General features: G+C 41.9%; 2 protein-coding genes across 3 annotated transcripts in view; one reads left to right on the top strand and one right to left on the bottom strand.

The window, feature by feature from the left end:
* Tbh (Tyramine beta hydroxylase) overlaps nt 1–18,308 on the top strand; it is a 31,698-nt gene extending 13,390 nt beyond the window's left edge. For both annotated transcript variants that reach the window (NM_176711.3, NM_001298067.1), the window contains 6 exons: nt 13,319–13,677; nt 13,736–13,887; nt 13,951–14,342; nt 14,590–14,939; nt 15,035–15,222; nt 16,460–18,308. In NM_176711.3, the coding sequence (NP_788884.1) occupies nt 13,319–13,677; nt 13,736–13,887; nt 13,951–14,342; nt 14,590–14,939; nt 15,035–15,222; nt 16,460–16,763 (1,745 nt within the window). In that variant the 3' untranslated portion in view covers nt 16,764–18,308. The remainder of the gene's footprint in view (nt 1–13,318; nt 13,678–13,735; nt 13,888–13,950; nt 14,343–14,589; nt 14,940–15,034; nt 15,223–16,459) is intronic.
* Nucleotides 10,437–12,259, bottom strand: CG15333 (uncharacterized protein). Its single transcript, NM_132203.4, has one exon. It carries the CDS (start codon nt 12,176–12,178, stop codon nt 10,550–10,552), a length of 1,629 nt encoding a protein of 542 aa, NP_572431.2. The 5' UTR covers nt 12,179–12,259; the 3' UTR covers nt 10,437–10,549.
* Nucleotides 18,309–19,392: the final 1,084 nt, after the last annotated feature.

The following is a 19,392-nucleotide window of genomic DNA, read 5'->3' on the forward strand; positions in this document are numbered from 1 at the left end:
CATATAGCCGCGCTTAGTTTTCGGCAAATATTTGTTAATTCCCAAACCACTTGAATGCGCTCGTTTTGGCTGCGCCTCAATTAGCGCGCCAAAGTAAATCTATTTTAAATTGATTTTCGTTGCCTGATTAAATTAGTTTCGCCCGTGCAACGTTTGCTCAGCCCCATCCACTTTTAGCCATCCCGTTCTTGTCCTTGTGGTGTATAATTTCATTTTTGAATCCATCCCACATCCCCACACCCCTCCGCACGTCGCTCTCTTTTAGCCAATTACAAAACGCTGGCGGGCTTCATTTCGTTCTCAAATGTTTCCATGTGGAACATTTCGCAACTCATTAAAGTCGACGAAGTGGAGGCGGCATTGCGCTGCAAAGAATAAGTATTTAAGATCTATTATAATCGTTCATTTAGTTTACATTTCAGATTTTAATATTTAATTTTTTTGTATAAATTGTATTTATTTTTAGACAGAAGCACACGCATGAAATCCGCATTTTAATGATCTTTAATCCGCTTTTTCTCTCAGTAGTAGCACTAAAATTTGTGCGGATTTATTATGGCTTCAAAATGTTCTATGCAAAATTCAAATTTCTCTTCTGTCTGCCGCCAGTCATTTTGGCGGAGTTGGCCTGGCCCAAAACCAAAGTCCATACCAGAAGCAACTCCAGCTCTAGAGCCAAATCCAAATCCACATCCAAATCCATATCCATGAAGCGACTGAGGCAACCAAGCAGCCACTGCTCCTCTGCCGATTTGGGTCAACTATGGTATGTGGCGCACATTAAAAGGAAAACCATTTGGAAATCGGGAATCATCAGCCGATCCATTCTGCATCCTTCAGCCTTCATCCTTCATCTTGCATGCATCCTCCATTCAACAATCTCCATGCAGCCATTATCGCATCGCCGGGCGTTCGAGTGCGATGCATCAAGTGCCCAAGAGTCCCAGTGCCCAAGTGCCCGAGTGCCCAAAAGGGTCGTTCTGTCCAACATCGAAGAATGGAAAAAAATTCCAAATCGAGGACGTTGCGATTAAGGGGCGTGGCCAGGAGCAGCGAGCAGGGAATATGGAATATGAAAGGAGTAGAGCGGAGAGTGAAGGTGGAGTGGACCGAAGCGATGGGGTACTTTCATTGAGTACTTTCCATTTGAAACTCATTAGTGAGAGTTCAGTTGGGTTGCAAATGTGGGAGTTGCCATGCAGAGAATGCGGGCGATGTGAAGAATGTTGTGGAATGTGACGGCGATGGGCGGTATTTTAGCCTGGGGGCGTGTCAATGTCTTCATTGCAGCCAAATTGAATCATACATACAAGCATGAGTATGTGTGTGTGTGTGTGTTGGCCATGTGCAGCAGCTGTGTGTGTGTGTTAGCCATGCAAATGTTGAGCCATTATTAAGTCACTAAAGCGCTCGACGATGGGCGCCTATATTGGTCAAGCCCCCAGTCAGACCTCGGTAATTTTTCTACTTTTGGCCTACATTTCATTAACAGCAGCGCATTAATTAGTGACTTGTTTTTTTTTTTTTTTAATTGCCAGCGGAGGTCTAATGATGACATTTTGATGTTAAAATGAAAACTGCAAGCCGAAGCTTTAATGCACTTTTTGCTATACGAAACTGAAATGTCAACTTGCTTTTACTTACTTTGGGCATATATATATTATTAATAATGTAATTTATATAATTTATTAGCAGTATTTTGTTAATAATGTTATAATAAAATATGATTGAATGCGAAACAATAATTCATCAACAATTTATGTTAGATACCACCATTGTACTTTGTACTCATCCTAGGCATATATGAAATCAACATTATGCAAATGCATATGTGTACATATATGTATATACTAACATATATGTACATGTGTACATATACATATGTATACGTATCTGGCTCAGCCCTCGACATATGTACATTTAATTCAATTCAGTTACATTCCATACGTTCTCGTCGTCTGTTTGTCTATTTTAATGTTATTTTATTTTTTTTTTTATTTTTTTTAATTTAAATTTCATTTCCATTTCTTGCTGGCACATCCCAAGGTGGCGGGTGTTGCAAGGGACACAAAAGGCGGGGCAGATGTGAATGGGCATGCTGCATTAGCACAAAGCCAACAACAACGGCAGACAACAGTTGTTGCTAAAATAATTCAACCAGAGTTTGGACTTCATAAAGGGGCAAAAGTGGTGTTGGTGGACGACCACTTTCATATGCACACACACACACACACACATACACACACACAGGCAGAAACAAACGGCAGCATGAGCAACACAACAAGCATACATACATATACATATACACGAGCACTGAGAGAAATTTGTTGGGCGATCCATTCATTTGAATTTTAATCGAATCAAAACTTTAATATATATATATAACTGATATTATTTACATTCTTTAAACTTTTTTTCTCTGTGTATGCAAAGGACACATGACGGTGGGCCGACCGAAAACTTTATGTGTCAGTTGAAAAGTATCTTGGAGATACTTTCTTGCCTCCTTCTTAGCCATGAATCCCCATCGCCATTGCCATTCCCATGCCACCCCCAATTCCCCTCCTTTCGCCTACTGTGGCTTTTGGCGCAGCAACCGCCACAATGTCATTAACCAAATGAATGGCTGACACTGCAGATTCGAATGACTGAAACAACGGGCAATGGAAGGGGGGGGGGGCTGTGAAACGGGGAGATACATATACAAAGATACCACAAGAGAGGGGAGACGGGAGCAGCAGCAGAGGAGCAGGCCAAGTTAAGACTGTGACGTCCTTTTCTTGTGATTAAGTCGGTTACCCACCCAGTGGATACCAGTCAGCCCATCAGTCTCCCCAACCTCATTCAAATCCCATTCCCACACCCCACACCCCACCGACCATTTGCCGTTTAGCCGTAGATTACCTAGTGACTTGTTCCCTTACCTTTCTCTTAGCCCGGCCTAAACAAACCCAAAATAAGGCAAGGAGTCCGACAAAGACAGCCTCGTCAACGGTTCTGATACACTTGTTATTCGAACAGTTTTCGAATTTAAGGGAATGGTTTTTAATGCTTGTTAAGTTTAAAAAAAAATATATTGAAAAGATATGAACTTATTATACACGTAACTAAAGATAAAAGATACACAACAATATTTTCTATAAGCAGTTCACACAGTTTTTTCTTCTTTTTGAATATTTAATAAAGATGCTTTAAAGTGGATAGGTGATATATATATATATATTTTGAAATACCCAAAACTCCAACCAGAATCGAAGAGTATGTGGGCAGAAGGAGCAAATTTTGTTTTGGCCAAGTGCCGTTGGCGATGGTCAAATGGGGCTCGCAGGAATGTTAGTGATGACAACAACTTAATGGAAATAGCTGCACATTTATAAGTGACAACTCTGCAGCTGTGTTCGTGCGTGTATCTGTGTGTGAGTATATGTATCTGTATCTGTATCCGTATCTGTATCTGTAGGTACGTGTGTGTGGCACGTTTGTGTTGGTGTATCCAGGACCCTAAAGAACGTGTTATTTATGGTCAAGGCGTGGCAGACAAATGGCCGGCATATGCATGCTGAGATAGACACACAGACACACACACACACACACACACACACAGATGCCAAGTAATAACTAACGGTAAATTAGTTTGCAAACAGAGTGCAAAAAAGGCAGCAAAATAGCAAAAGGAAAATTGCCCAAAGATGAAACCTAATTTAGCCAACACGCACACACACTCACTCACCCACTCAGGCACACTGATAAGCCTGTGAGCCACAACGCCAACAGCCAACCACCATCCACAGGCCACTGCCACGCCCCATTCGCCCCTTTTTTTTTTTTTGCTTTTGTAGTACCAAGTTAACGGGACAAGTGCCTTATAGCCAAGAACATCAAAGGGGACTTTCGGTACATCATAAAACCCGAATCAGTTGGGTGGACTGATTAGCTCTCAAGAACTTGACTTGAGATCCGGAAATCCGTGATAACACGGCATACATACTTGTATTTATTAAATACTAATTGGATTAATATATTGTATATATATATATACCTGTGATTGAAACTAGAGAAATGAGAAAGACCATCTAAGCAATGTAGGCTTTTAGAGAGTCCTGCATAGTTGGCATATGGAAACCCAATATGTTTCTTTCATCAGCTTTCTTTTTTTCTTTTTTTGATCACCTTAGATTGTTCTTCTTCGGTTTCTCCGTTTGCTACTCGGCCGATTTAGACATTTTTTTTTGCTAGAGGCATCAAAGGACCAAATGAAAACGTGGTCCTTGGTCCTTGGTCCTTCGTCACCAAGCAGCCAGCATGCAGTTTTGCAGCTGCACTCGTTTGAACATCGCTTGTTATCCATTTGAAGTTGAAGTGGGTATTTTTTATTTATTTTTTGTTACTATATAAATTGGTTGTTTTGTTGCGGACGCAAAGTTTGCAAATGGCGAAAAAGTATTTACAAAAAAAACCCTATTTCGTTCGCATCAACAGCTGGGATAAACTTTCGCAATTCATTATTACGAACAGATCAGAAAGTTGATAGTTTTATTTAATTTGTGTCACTAACCCTTTTCGAACTTTTGCACACAGAGAAAATCAAAAATTAAATGTTCTGCGCAAAAGGTAAAAGTTATATTTTTAAATTGTATTGTTTTGTTTTACGCTTGAATGCGTTGTTTTTTATTAAGTGTTTGGAATTTAAGTAATATATTGTTTTGTGCTTGTTTTTTGTTTAGATTGGGACTAAGCTGAAATGGCTTAAATTATAGGGTATTTTTGGCATCGATCATGATTCATGCGCCTGTATTTTTTTTTGGTTTTATCAATTTTGTTTAGGACTGTGGCTTTGCAGCTTCGCTTTTGGGCCGTTTTTGCCGCTTTGGGCCGTTGTGTGGCCACGCGTTGGCTGTTTTGTTTTTTTTTTTTTTACCGACTGCCTGGCTCTGTGGCCACACATGTACCATCCGCCCAACCACGCCCACCGCCTCATTCCCCTCAGCCGCCCAGTTTGCGGTGCGTGGTCAGCTTTATTAGGTTCAAGTTGCATGGGAAACTTTGGGCTATTCCCGCTGTTTTGCGTGTGCCTTTTAATTTATTTATCACAGGCCGCAGAGTCGCAGCCGCAGTTTTGGACCTTCCCACTCTAGTTCTTTTTTATTTTTTTTTTGTGGTTTATGCTGGTTTCCTTTTGGTTTCGGTTTTGGTTTTCATTATTTTTTTTTTTTTTTTTTTTTTGCGAGTGGTCATAGCGTCATTTGGGCCAAAAACGTGGCCGTGGCAATTTGGCGGCTTTGTTATTTATGCAACAGCCTGCGGCAGTTAACATTCACGTGCGTTTTGGCCACGCCACGTTTATCCTCGCCACCTTCTAACATATGCAGCTCCCGGTTTTCCGGTTTTCCGTTTTTTCCCTTTCCGTTTTCCCGCTTCCTTTTCCCATATTGCATGCCCAAATGTCGCCTTTGGGGGCTATCCATATGCCACGTGAACTGGCCAAAAAAAAAAAGAAAGAAAAAAAAAAAAAACTGCAAACTAAATTAACGCGTAAAATACGCTTGCTGTTTTATGGCTCTTTATGACTCTTTATGATCGAAGCTAAGCCTGCGAAGGACTTGTCGCAGATCCTTGAGAATGACGACCTTGAAAGCTTAACTACACTTCGAAAAACAATAGTGATGGCGATGAGCTTCGCTATTTCGATATACATTGCTCTTAGTGTATTATTACCAAACTTAAGGCCTTGGCATAGTTTAGTTTCACTTTGCTTTTGATAAGTTTGACAGTTGGCCATTTAACTTGGCTTCGAGTTATGGCAAAACGCTCTTCTCACATCGGTTACAATTCTACCACTTACAGCCATTTAGCCCAGATCCTTTTTATTCGCATAAAAAAAAAGAAATAAGTAAAAGTAAACTAAAGAGCACTCCCCGGAGACATTAACGATTCATAGGGCCCAGTGTGTCGGACATCCTAATGGATTATCGACTGGAGGGTGTCATTACTCAATGTGTCACGGCGTTTGGGTGAACAGCCTCCCTCTGCCTCCGCCCATTTTCGTCTATATATGTACTGGAACACACCTTTCCCCGGATCGGTCATCATCATCATCATCATCACATTGGGAATCATCATCGAAAGGTGGCGCAAAGTGGTTGCCATAAATATGCTTTATGATAAACTAAACGTGCGCTCATTTGTACAAGACAATGTGCGAATTTGGCGATTTGGTGATTTGTTAAAGGGAGAAAGCGAAGAAAATGCAAATTCTTCTACACAAAAAAAAAAATATATTTTTAATACCAAAATATTTCATATTAACATAGCATTTAAATGTTCGAAACTTTGGGTTTCTTTGTTGCCGTTTTGATGCAAGGATCACAAAAAAAGCTATCATCATCAAGGAGTTTTTTTTTTTTGTGCGTGGAAGTGAAAGGAAGTCCATTAAAATGCCAATAGACATGTGTGTGTATGTGCGCGTGGGTGTGTGTGTGTAGGCAGTACATCCAATAAATCCTCAATAATTTATATTGAGCTGCCACCGCATTTCTGAGGGTTTTGCCATCGAAAAGGAATGTTTGTGGGTTGTCTAAGCGAAAGCGAAATTTGTTCAAATATTTGTCTCAATCAAAGAGTAGGCGCGACCATATCGCAAGCTCATGAAAAAGTCGACTAAATGATACTTATTATTCAACTTGTGCAAGCTATAAAAAGGAAGGCAGCACTTTTCAAAACATTATGCTGCTGTAAACATATTTTACAACTGGTCAGGGATGGATTATGGATAATGGATAATGAATAATGGTGCTTTGACGATTGGCGAACTGCTCATGACGAGTTATTGCATAACCCAATGGATCTATATTGTGAGCCAATGTCCCGGGCAACATGGCAATCGAAGTGGACAGCTGAGGGCGCGGATAATGATAAGTGATAAGTGATAAGAGGAACAGCAAGAACAGCAAACCGACTGGCATCCGCAAATGGAATCCAATAAAGTGTTAAGTGGGGCAGCCAAAAAAAAAAAAGGGGGATGGGTGGGGAAATGATGGAATACAGGGAGAAAGTCCGGGGAAAGCACGAACATTTCATTCCCCAGATGCTTTTGCGTCACTTGAGCGCCAATTTGAATGAGCGAATGGGAATCGGAATGCGAGTGGATCAGGGAAGGGAATGGGAATGGGAAGGGAAGGGGAAGGGGAACCAGAAAGGAAATGCTCGAAATGCGACAAATAAGAGGGGGGGGGGGGAATGGAGGGGCGATGGTTAAAGCCATGCTAAATCGTCCTCGGGCCAAACCAATTGACGATTTGTGCATATAACATTATTATAATGACATCATCCCAGAGCGCCTTTGGCAGCCCAACGTCCGAATGCAAAAATTACACTGCCAAAAATGTGAAGTTAAATGTGGCCAATCAAATAAATAAAGAGCGTTTTTTTTTTGTGCTGCTTATTTTGTTAAATTTTGCTTTTTCTATTGTGAGGCAATGAAGCATTTCTCATTTCACGCACCAATTTATCGCAGTGTAGTTTTGGAGAAGCACTTCGGTATGTTCGATGGGCGTGCGGAGAATCCACACTGAGAACTGGTGGGTTGGCAAGAAATTGGACATGCCTTCAAGTGCCGTCCGCATCGCATCGAGTAAATAATAAAGAAAATTCCTGTGCGCCTTGGCATTTCCGCCAACGCCAACATTGTCATCGCTTCCGTCATCCCATCAGTCCGGAGACACAAAACTATGCGGCGCAGTCCCAAGGATCCGCCGCAGTTTAACTTCCTTCGCCTGCAAAAAAAACAAAAAAAAAGGGGAAAAACAAAACAAAAATGAAGCCGAATGAGTGGTGCGTCAAAATGGCATTTCAAGTTCAAGCGGATTGGAAAAATCGAAAAACTTTTCGATTGGCTAAGGGACGCAGTCGAGCAAATGCAATAAACTTCAAGTTTATTAAATTTTATCACACTTATACCGACATCGTCTTATGGACTGGATGTGCGGATATATGTATTTTCTTGTATATAATGCATATTGGCAATTGTTCGCCGTGTTCGCAAAATAGGCCAAAAGATCGAACAGATAGTGTGTAAATTTCGATTGGCAACCCAATCAATGCCAAATCAAATCAACTGGGCCAGTTCCATCAACTGAATCTACAATGAACGCGCACCAACCCATTCCAAACGAAACGAAAAAGTAATACAAAAGAGCAGCGATACAAATTGAATTACTTAGGTAGATATGGATATTTGTGAGTATCAGTATAGTACGGCTATTATGTTGGAAAGGTGGGGTGTATATGGCGAGACTCATAAAGAATCCCAATGAGATGCGGCTCAAGGTTGCTGATTCCATCACAGAAAGAAGATGTTCTAAAATGTTCTTCCTTTTTTTTTCAATATGCTCAAAAAACGAACCAAACATTTTGGGATCAACGAGCCAATTATGAGTTCAAACCATTTCCTATCGAATGCTCACATCTCATTTCCCTCGCAACAATGACGAAATGGCAAATGTTGGGAACGTAACTACGAAAACGATTTGTTTCGTATTACCAAACTTTCACCGGCAAAAGAAAGCAGGCGGGGCTTTTTGGGGTTTTCCAGTTCCGCTTCGTTGGCATCCTTGCGGTTGGGCCAATGTATCTGTAACTGTATTTGTATCTGTATTTGTATCTGTATTTGTATCTGTATCTGTATTTGTATCTGTATCTGTATCTGTATCTGTATTTGTATCTGTATCTGTATCTGTATCTGTATCTGTATTTGTATCTGTATCTGTATCTGTATTCGTATCCGTGTCCGTGCGCCTTGTAAAAGTGAAGTGAGACATATGTACAGTAACAAATCAATTTTAGTAGCAAACACAGACGGTGGTTTAAGGTGCGGAAAGGGGAGGAGTGTGGGTGCCAGCCAATTGCTGGACGATGGGCGCCATGTGCCGCCTGGTGGCCAAACTCGTTTTTGGGGGCATATTACTTCCGTCGAACGTGATTGAACTGCTCTGGCATGGACAGCGAGCGAGCAGAAAGCGAAATTCATCAACGCACCACTGCACGGAATCCTTTACTCCATTCCGCCCGCACCCATGTCAAAAAAAACCCGCTCGCCACCCCACCCCCTCGGGTGCCGTGTAAAAAAACCACGGACCCCTGTCACTTTTGATTGTAATCGAGTGTTTTTATTGTCGCTCTCGTTCTCGCTCTCGCTTTTCCTCCGCTGCCTTCTGTGTCTTCATCTAGTTACACTGTAAGAAATAATCAGCTAAGCAGCTCTTTGTATTCGTTTAAATTTAGTTTCTGATCTATAACTAGCTTGAGTACTAGAGTCGTTGGTTTATTAGGCATCATTCTAATATCTATTTACCAACTTTTATATTTTTCCTTTGGTTTTAAAACGTAAGCCGTTTTCATGACTGTCAATGTGCCACGAAACATACATTTCATGAATTATTATATTTTTTCCAATATTTTTTTTTGTACGTTTTAGCGCCATGGCAATATATACTTGATATACTTTACGAACTGCCGTGCATAGCCCCCATTCACATCCGCATCCAGAGTCCTGGCCATGGTCCTCGTCCTCATCCTCATCCCCATCCGCTTTCGCATCCTCATCGTCCTCGATCTCGGCGTATGTTTGCCAATTGGATTTGACATTTTATTGGGTTTTCCTTCGCTCTCGTTACTGCCGCTCCACTGGATCCACGATTGCTATTGTTGTTGTTGTTGTTGATATTGTTGCCGTAATTGATGTGCCTGATGTGCTGCCGTTTCGACCAAGTCGCTGCCAACATAAATCCACGCTGTCCTTTATGCCCCAGACTTCATGGATGCCCCGGTTAACCACGACATCGCTAGCTACTCCGCTACTGAGTTCCTGCTGGTTAATATGGGCATATGGACTGGGTAGTGGATAAATTGAAGTCGCGTGGCTCGCTTTTATTTTGGGTAATTAGTGGAAGGCAACTTGATTATCGCGCTATCTCCACGGATGTTGTCCAGTTGCCCATGAATTGGTAACCAAAGCAGTGTAGCCGACTTAATGGCCTGCAATAACTCCGTCCGACGCTGGATGGCTGGAGGGTCCAGAAGGATTTTAACCGGGTAACAGGTCGGATAACACGGTCAGCATTGGCTTCAGCTGAAAATTGGCTCCGCAGCTGGGCAATTCAATCGCATCGCATGGTATCTCTCAAGTGTCCTAATTAATAAATTGAACCAGGATCTTTCCACAGGATGTTCGTATCTAACCAAACCAAAGCGTTATCCAATTAATTTGGCTGGCAATTCAATTTCAATTGATAACACACAAATTTAGAAATTGAATCAAAATAAAAGAAAAAACTGCTGAAATTGTTAATAGAACCACTATTTAATGTTTGGTTCTAGAGTTTTTTTTTTTGCAATTGGAAACGTTGCTTTTATAAAATTAAAAATAATATTTGCAATTTGATTTAACTTTTTATTAAACAAAACAGTCAAAATAAAACATTTTCAGCTGTAAATATCATTCGATTGGTAGTTGAATTAAAAGTTTATTGAGTTACAGCATCCAACATTTGGACTATTGTTTTTTTTCATGAATACCGCATCCGAAACAAGTAAATGGCTGACGCAGGGCCAGCATCCGATCGCGATTCATTCGAAAGATATGATCCTGCATCAACTGGTCAGTGTGGGAGCGTATTTGATTACGATCCTCGAGGACATGACGCAACTGAATCAAAGCGTTATCACCATCGATGCCGCACAATTCCTCCTCGTCGGCGTGCAGACTCATATCGGCGATGCCCAAACGGGCCATGGCCATGGCAATATTATCAATGTCGCTATCAACATGAAAGCACGATAGGTATTTCTGATCAGCCTCAGTTGAGCATTTATCCAACTCCTGCGACTGATCGCCCACTGTACACATTTCATTCCTTTCTCGAGTTTCTGTGGCTTCTTCAGCAGTGGCCGGTTTCTTAACCACCCTCACAATGCATCCATCATCAAAGGCCTCGTCGTAGTTTTGCACACTGTATGCCCCCTTTGGTGACTTCGGCTCCTTCGTTTCCATTACCATAAAGCCCTTGGTGATGGAAATATCAAATTTAGGTTTGACACCTGCTAGCGTTGCCTTTGACTCAGCATCATCGCTGGCTTTCTTTTCGATCTCAAATTGAATTTTCTTTATCATATCGACGGCCGGCTCTTCGCGACAAATCTTGCCAACGAATAGCGGTGGTGTGATGGAACCATTATACTGTGGCTGTGGTGGACCGAAACGTCCGATGTAGTCCATGAACCACAGTTCGGATAGAGTTCCCGGCTTGATGACGCAACCGGCTTCGAATCCTTTGGGCATGAAACGTTTGGGCAGAAAAATTGGTCGATTGACGCCCTCACAAATGGGAAAGACTCCGATGGGCAGCTCGAACTTGGGGCACTCCGCATCATCGCCCATGGTGGCGAATGCCACAGATGGAACATGCGGATTGTTAACGGTGGACAGTATCGCCACCGTAAGATCGCGTTGGTGCGACATAAGCAACAGAACATTGGACAGATCCGGCGTATAAATGTTGCACTGCAACGGGATACGGCCATATGAATAGGGCGATGGTGGACTCGGTGGTATTGGCAAATTGAAGACCATCGATAGCGAAAATTCATCACGAAGCTCTTGTCCTTTTGGCTGTGCCCCATTTATAAGATCATTGCTGGCATGCAACCAATTCATCAATGTGTCCTGAATTGGTTGGGACTCACCGTCTTTTTTTAGGAGACTCTCGACCCTTGTCGGCGGTTGGACTTCCATGCGCAAACCGACAAACAGCGGCGGCGTTTGACCCTTGTGACCCGCGGCCTTCAAGTCAATGGGATAGGAACGACGCGTAAGGATACCCGGCCCAAAAACACCGCCAGCTTCGAAGCCCATGGGCAACATGGACGTTGGCAGAAAGACAATCTTGTCCATTGGAACCTTATCCGCGAACAGGGATGGCGGCACATCAAAGCATGGGGTCTCGGTTCCCTCGAAGTTTTCGGCTGCCTGCTTATCGTGCTTATTGACATCGAGATATAGGCGGGCCACCACAATCTTCTCTGGGTAAAACAACTTCGGAATGAACAGGTTCACCAGATAGGGCAAGTAATTGGCCTTCTTCAAGATTACCACCTGATCTTTATCACGATGCACCGTATCCATTCGCAGCATTTCGGTTACTAACAATTGGTTGAATTTAAAAAAAAACAAAAAAAAAATCTATACTTAATCCCGCTCTGGAATTTGTTCTCGATTCAATGAATAAAAATAAATTTCTCACAATTTCTGATCTGACAACTGATATTGTGAATATGGGAATATAACTATTCCAAAGCAGCGTACTCAAATGAAAACATATTTCAAAACAAATCCGTCGCCAAGGATGATTCTTTGTGGAATTTTTAAGCGATCGATGGCACTGGGCTGCGAAATGTGCAATGCGAAAATTGCAAACTTGAAAATTGCATTTTTAGCCAAAAATGGTTTTCAGATTTTTCGCGAAAAACAAAAACCGTATTTTGAGCAAAACTTTGAAAATAATGGTCCAAATTTGGAATGTCATACCTCGTTGAGTTTGTTTTTTAAATCCCAATCGATTTGCATTCAAGTTTGGGAATTCTAGGATTATTCAATTTTTCGCAAATTTTGATGACTTACAGAAAATGCGAAAATTTGGGCAAAAATTAATTTTACAAAATCAGTTTAAGAGTTGTTGTTGTTAATATTGGTTGTTAGGAGTATAAAATGGTACTTCTTTTTGCTCTGTGACCATTTTTTGTCAAGTTATAGACAAAAAAGCCAACTTGAAAATGAAGTTTTTTGCCAAAAATCGTTTTCCTGTTTTTTTGTGAAAAAAATATTTGGTTTTTTGATCATAACATTGGAAGTAATTACCCAAATAAAGAATTTCATACCTCGTTGAGTTTATTTCTTAAATCCCAATCGATTTGCAATCAAGTTTGGCAATTCTAGGAATTTTAATTTTTTTGCAAATTTTGATGATGTACCCCTTACAAAAAATGCAAAAATTTGACCAAAAATTATTTTTACAAAATCCTTTAAAAAGTGATAGGGATGGTTAGTATTGGTAATTAGGAGCACAAAACGGTAATTCTTTTGGCTGTGTGGTCATTTTTGGTCAAGTTATACCCAAAAAACCCATCTTAAATATTGAATTTTTTAGAAAAAACCGTTTCCCTGATTTTTTGTTTAATAAAATTAATCGGTAATATGTCATATTTTGCAAATTTTGATGAATGCTCCTTATGAAACAATGCTTTCATTCTCTATCACTATCTTAAGGCTTATCCGACACAAAGCTGCACGAGATCTACCTGGACGACAAGGAGATTAAGCTGAGCTGGATGGTCGACTGGTACAAGCAGGAGGTGCTCTTCCACTTGCAGAATGCTTTCAACGAACAGCACCGCTGGTTCTATCTGGGTTTCTCCAAGCGCGGCGGCCTGGCGGATGCGGATATTTGCTTTTTTGAGAATCAGAATGGATTCTTCAATGCGGTAACCGATACGTACACCAGTCCGGATGGACAGTGGGTGAGACGGGACTACCAGCAGGACTGTGAGGTCTTCAAGATGGATGAGTTCACGTTGGCGTTTAGGCGCAAGTTTGACACCTGCGACCCTTTGGATTTGCGACTCCATGTGAGTTGAGCATCGGGCAGTCAGAAATCGGAGATAATGATGTGTGTGTATTATGCAGGAGGGCACAATGTACGTGGTTTGGGCCCGTGGTGAAACGGAACTGGCCCTGGAGGATCACCAGTTCGCTCTGCCCAATGTGACGGCACCGCACGAGGCGGGTGTTAAGATGCTACAGCTACTACGGGCCGACAAGATACTTATACCCGAAACGTAAGTGATTGTGATATATGTGTAGAGATATGTAGTATATAGCGTAACTACTTATCCCACCAGCGAGTTGGATCACATGGAGATCACACTGCAGGAGGCGCCAATTCCCAGTCAGGAGACCACGTACTGGTGTCACGTTCAGCGACTGGAGGGCAATCTCCGGCGTCGCCATCATATCGTTCAGTTCGAGCCGCTCATCCGAACGCCGGGCATCGTGCATCACATGGAAGTGTTTCACTGCGAGGCCGGTGAGCACGAGGAGATTCCCCTGTACAACGGCGACTGTGAACAGTTGCCGCCACGGGCCAAGATCTGCTCAAAAGTGATGGTCCTGTGGGCCATGGGCGCGGGCACCTTTACCTATCCTCCGGAAGCCGGTCTACCAATCGGCGGACCCGGCTTCAATCCGTACGTTCGACTGGAGGTACATTTCAATAATCCGGAGAAGCAGTCGGGTGAGTAGAGTAGGGCGAAATGGAAGTGGTTGATTCTAAGAAGATTACACTGAAACGATTTGGGTAAGTGATGAGCAGCATCGCTTGTGTTTGAGTGGAAAACGTTGGCTTATCGATCAATTGATAATATATGTACATATATCTACAGCGAAATTAAAGAAAAATGTGAAACTTACATACCGTTTAACTAGTCGTATACGCAATATTGTTTCCCATATTAATCATTCAATGTCAATTCTCGTTTCAGGCTTGGTGGACAACTCCGGCTTTCGCATCAAGATGTCGAAGACACTGCGTCAGTATGACGCCGCCGTTATGGAACTGGGTCTGGAGTACACCGACAAAATGGCCATTCCGCCTGGCCAAACCGCTTTCCCGCTGAGCGGCTATTGTGTGGCGGACTGCACACGAGCCGCTCTGCCGGCGACGGGCATCATCATCTTTGGCTCTCAGCTGCATACGCATCTGCGTGGCGTTCGCGTCCTAACCCGGCACTTTCGCGGCGAACAGGAGCTGCGCGAGGTGAACCGCGATGACTACTACTCGAATCACTTCCAGGAGATGCGCACCCTGCACTACAAGCCGCGTGTCCTGCCCGTAAGATCCTGCATCGCGATCATAGTTATTTAAAAAACATTAATACAATGTGTACAATTATGTGCGATCTATCAATTGGTTTTTTTTTTATGTAGGGCGACGCTTTGGTAACCACTTGTTACTACAATACCAAGGATGACAAGACCGCCGCCCTCGGCGGATTCTCCATCAGCGATGAGATGTGCGTCAACTATATCCACTACTATCCGGCCACCAAACTGGAGGTCTGCAAGAGTTCCGTTTCCGAGGAGACGCTCGAGAATTACTTTATTTACATGAAGCGGTGAGCTGCAGCTTTATTATATATTTATTTTATATTTAACACATTTGTAACGAAAACTATGACTAAATTTTAGGCAATCAATATATATTGATGCGTGCCAGTTATCCGTTTAAGTGATAAGCTCTTTATGTAGTTTGATTAAATTCGGATTGAACGCAAAACCCTTTGATTTTGTAGAAGTGCCGCCGGCTAATTCCATCTGTTTTGGCATATCCTTTCTATTTTGTTCCTCTTTTTTTCCACCATTTATTCAAGAATTATAACGCCCTTGCACATTCATCGCATTCTATCCATCCGTCCCGCGGGCATTTTGTGGCGTTAATGGAAGAAATATTTTTTAATCTACGCAGCGAAGGCGACGACGGGCGACGTCACAATGGGGGCAGTGGCGGGTATCCGACGGGAGCAGTGGCGGGTATCCAATGGTGGCGGGTTCTTAAGGGTGATGAGCGGCGGCATTGTGGGTTTTCATTAGGGGGGGGGGGGAGGGGTTCTTCCGCTCGGCTCCTTCTGCATCAAAGGGAAACTTTTCGGCATTCCCTTTCGAGGCTCAATTCCGTCGGCGCATTCATAACGGCCAAAATGCTCTTTGTTCGCCTCCTGTGGCCGCGCCCCTGACCCCCACCGCCAGCCAAACCCTTTAACCATTCCCCTAACCATTTCCAAGACACACAATTTCCTTGGTTTTGGGCAACAAAAAGGTGTTCGCTAATTGCCAACTTTAAGCAGTTGAGCATCGGTTGATGGCAAAGTTTACATTAGATTAGGGCCACCGCATCCAAGTTGGAACTTGGAATGTGGAATGCGAAACATCCGCACTCGCATCCACCAGGTGGTGGGAAGTTAAAGTTAAAGTTATTGTTGCGGTTATACTTTGGTCCCTTAGCAGGCGTTTGGTCTCAACTCTTGTGTTCATATTATGTTCTACAAATAAACAAAGTATTATTAAAGGCCAAGTAATAAAAGGATTAAATTATTCATCCAAATTTGATACGTGCATTGTTTAAACTTTTGGAGTTAATCAATTCCGTTTCAATTAGGCGTTTTAAATATCTGCATTCAAATTGTGTTTGTTTCATAAAAAAAAAAACGTATAAACTTATAATAACTTATAAATGATAATTTTGAGACATTATTTAGTATACAATCTTAATTGTTGCGAATTCGATTTGTGTTAGGATAGAACTTATATATAATATAATAATATAATCCTTATTATCCGTTTGTATGCTTGCAGCACGGAGCATCAGCATGGCGTGCATTTGAATGGAGCCAGGTCGTCCAATTACCGGAGCATCGAATGGACCCAGCCGCGTATCGATCAGCTGTACACCATGTACATGCAGGAGCCGCTGAGCATGCAGTGCAACAGGTCCGATGGCACTCGCTTCGAGGGGCGGTCTAGCTGGGAGGGCGTGGCTGCGACGCCCGTACAAATTCGCATACCCATTCACCGCAAACTGTGCCCCAACTACAATCCGCTGTGGCTGAAGCCATTGGAGAAGGGCGATTGCGATTTGCTGGGGGAGTGCATCTATTAGGGGCGCCGTACATTAGGCATTAGGCGAATAGGCGAATGGGGGCGTGGCATAGCACACACTCACACCCACACCCACACACACACACACACATACAGCACATACAACACACGCGCACGGCATGGATAATATGAGAATTTCGATTTCAACAGTCGCCTATGCAAAAGCTAAACTCATTCACGTCTATTTTGAAAGCTTAACTCATGAATACTTTTGAATATTTAGCAAAAAAAGCTTGAAAACAGATCTAAAAACATTTAAAAAAAGGTTATTTTACTCCTATTTTGGTTAGTTAGTTCTTACTAACAGTAACTAACTGATAGCCTAAATGTTTCTGTTGACTTTACTTTGAAATTCGCAACAGAAATCAGAGGAATCACTTTTTTTTTGTTTTGTTTTTTACGCCTTATGGAAGTTTGACTGTAGTCGCTTTGTATTTTACCCTTTATCTGCATGGTCATTAGCATTATCAACGCGTTTGTATGTGTGCGTGTGTGTGTGTGTGTGTGTGTGTAAGGGCAACAGGGCAAAACAAATGTTTTCACTCTTTAAATAACTAATGCATTTACCAATCCTGCCCATGTTGTTCACCCTTTTTACTTTCACTTTCACTTTGCTTTCGCCTTTGACTTTGTTTGTGCCCTTTGCCCTTGTTGTTTTGGCCAGCCTTTGAAATTTGCCGACTGACAGCGCCGCCAGGCTAGAACGTTTAATACGACACAGCTTACAAAGCATGGCCCACACGCACACACACACACACACACACACAAGCGCGCGCGCACAGAAACACACACACACAAGCGCACTGAACTTGGCTGAGACGAAACTGTAGCATACTTCTCAGCGCCAGCTGAAAAATTAAATGGCCAACTGACTGAATGAAACGGAACGTACTTAAACGGACAAACTGGCCGGAAACAAGATGGCCAAGAAATGGATGGCGGACTCACTCTGTTTATACAATATAAATGAGCAAACTTTTGATGCAACCCGACGTTGCCAAGTCTAATTACCAAGAAACTCGGCGAGAAAGACGGACAAAAATCGAAAGAGAAAAAAATATATATTAAATTGGTATGAGATCTTATTGGAAATGTGAAAAGTTGGCGCAGAGGGGATCATGGGACATGGTAGATGGGCTACCAACAGCCAGGAGCTTACCACATGCACCCATGTGTTTCTTTCACAAAAAGGGGAATCCTCTAGTCGCCCCATTCGATTCCCTATTAATCCAACCCTATCAGTACCTTCACGCTTTTCTTACTTTTCACTACCGTTGAACCTATCGACATAAATGCACCAACACATACACATCCACACAACCACACCGACATACATTTGAGTAAACATGTAATGGATACGTTTAAGTGTAGCCAACATACATATGTAAGATGTGATAATTGTTCTATGGCTATAAATGAAATATATATACACATGAATATATAAACTATGTAGATGAAATATTTATAAAAAACAAAAACCAAGCGAAAGCGAAACCAAAAAAAAAGTAAAATGTATAATTATCTAATAAAAACTGACCACCATACCAGAAACATGCATTTTTCATTGAATATTTTGTGTGACTGCTATGGAATGCATTCCACAAGTACTTGATACAATGCCAAATATTTATCAATTAATTACATTGACGTATCAAGCAATTCGCATGAATTGCATGGTCAAGTCGAGTCTCCTTTCGTTTTATCTACGGAATAGAATACCGGAAATCGCAGAGTGTTTGATATTATTCGAGGGCTTAATTCCCGCCAATAATGGACTCTCGTTACTCATTGTCCTTGTTGGAAATTTTTGATCCTTCAGCGAGCGGCCATTTTAATTGATTTTTCAGTTTTGTGCACAATTTTTGTGTGACCAGCATGATAAAGGGGCAAGGACGTGGCGATGGGGGCAGTCATGAGAGTATTAAAAACGCTGCAATATCCAATTAAAAGTTTTTAACGAAACAACAAATATTTTAATATTCATTGGCGACGGGCGTACACGCACACCCAAAAAAAAAAAAATAATAAAAAAGAAATGTGGGCGTGGCGGGGGGCTTGGGAATGAGACAAACTACATTACGGAAACCAAAGTGCTGCACAGAGAAGAAATCATGTAAATTGCCATCAATTAAAATGTTCTGTCATAGTTTTCGATTTGCCACATTTCTACAGCCTTTTATTTTAGTCAAATTTATTTGCCTGATTTATATTGGCAGTCGAAAGACAACAGCTTCCATTCCATTAGCATTAATTCATCAGACTTGGAAGCCTTCAAGCAGATGACAGACTTCATGTACATATACACATATACGCTCCATGCATTTCCACTCCTTGCCAGCGGAAAATCTAGCGAAAATAAGATGTAAGCGAGGGCAAGGAAAAGTCAAACAGAATGAGCGATAAGAATGAACATCCGAAGGAGGGGCGGCGAAATGGAACAAACGCCTATATGTACACGCACTTGTATGCTCAATGTATTGAATGAACTATTAAATAAATTAATAATTTAAGATTCAAGGCGAAATCACTCGCACAATCCACAATTTTAGGCACACCTACATATATTTATGCACATATATATATATATATATTCTTTTTTAAGTTATTCAACTTTTATGCCATGGTTCTTC

The sequence above is a fragment of the Drosophila melanogaster genome, chromosome X, assembly GCF_000001215.4.
Source record: "Drosophila melanogaster chromosome X".
Lineage (NCBI taxonomy): Eukaryota > Metazoa > Arthropoda > Insecta > Diptera > Drosophilidae > Drosophila > Drosophila melanogaster.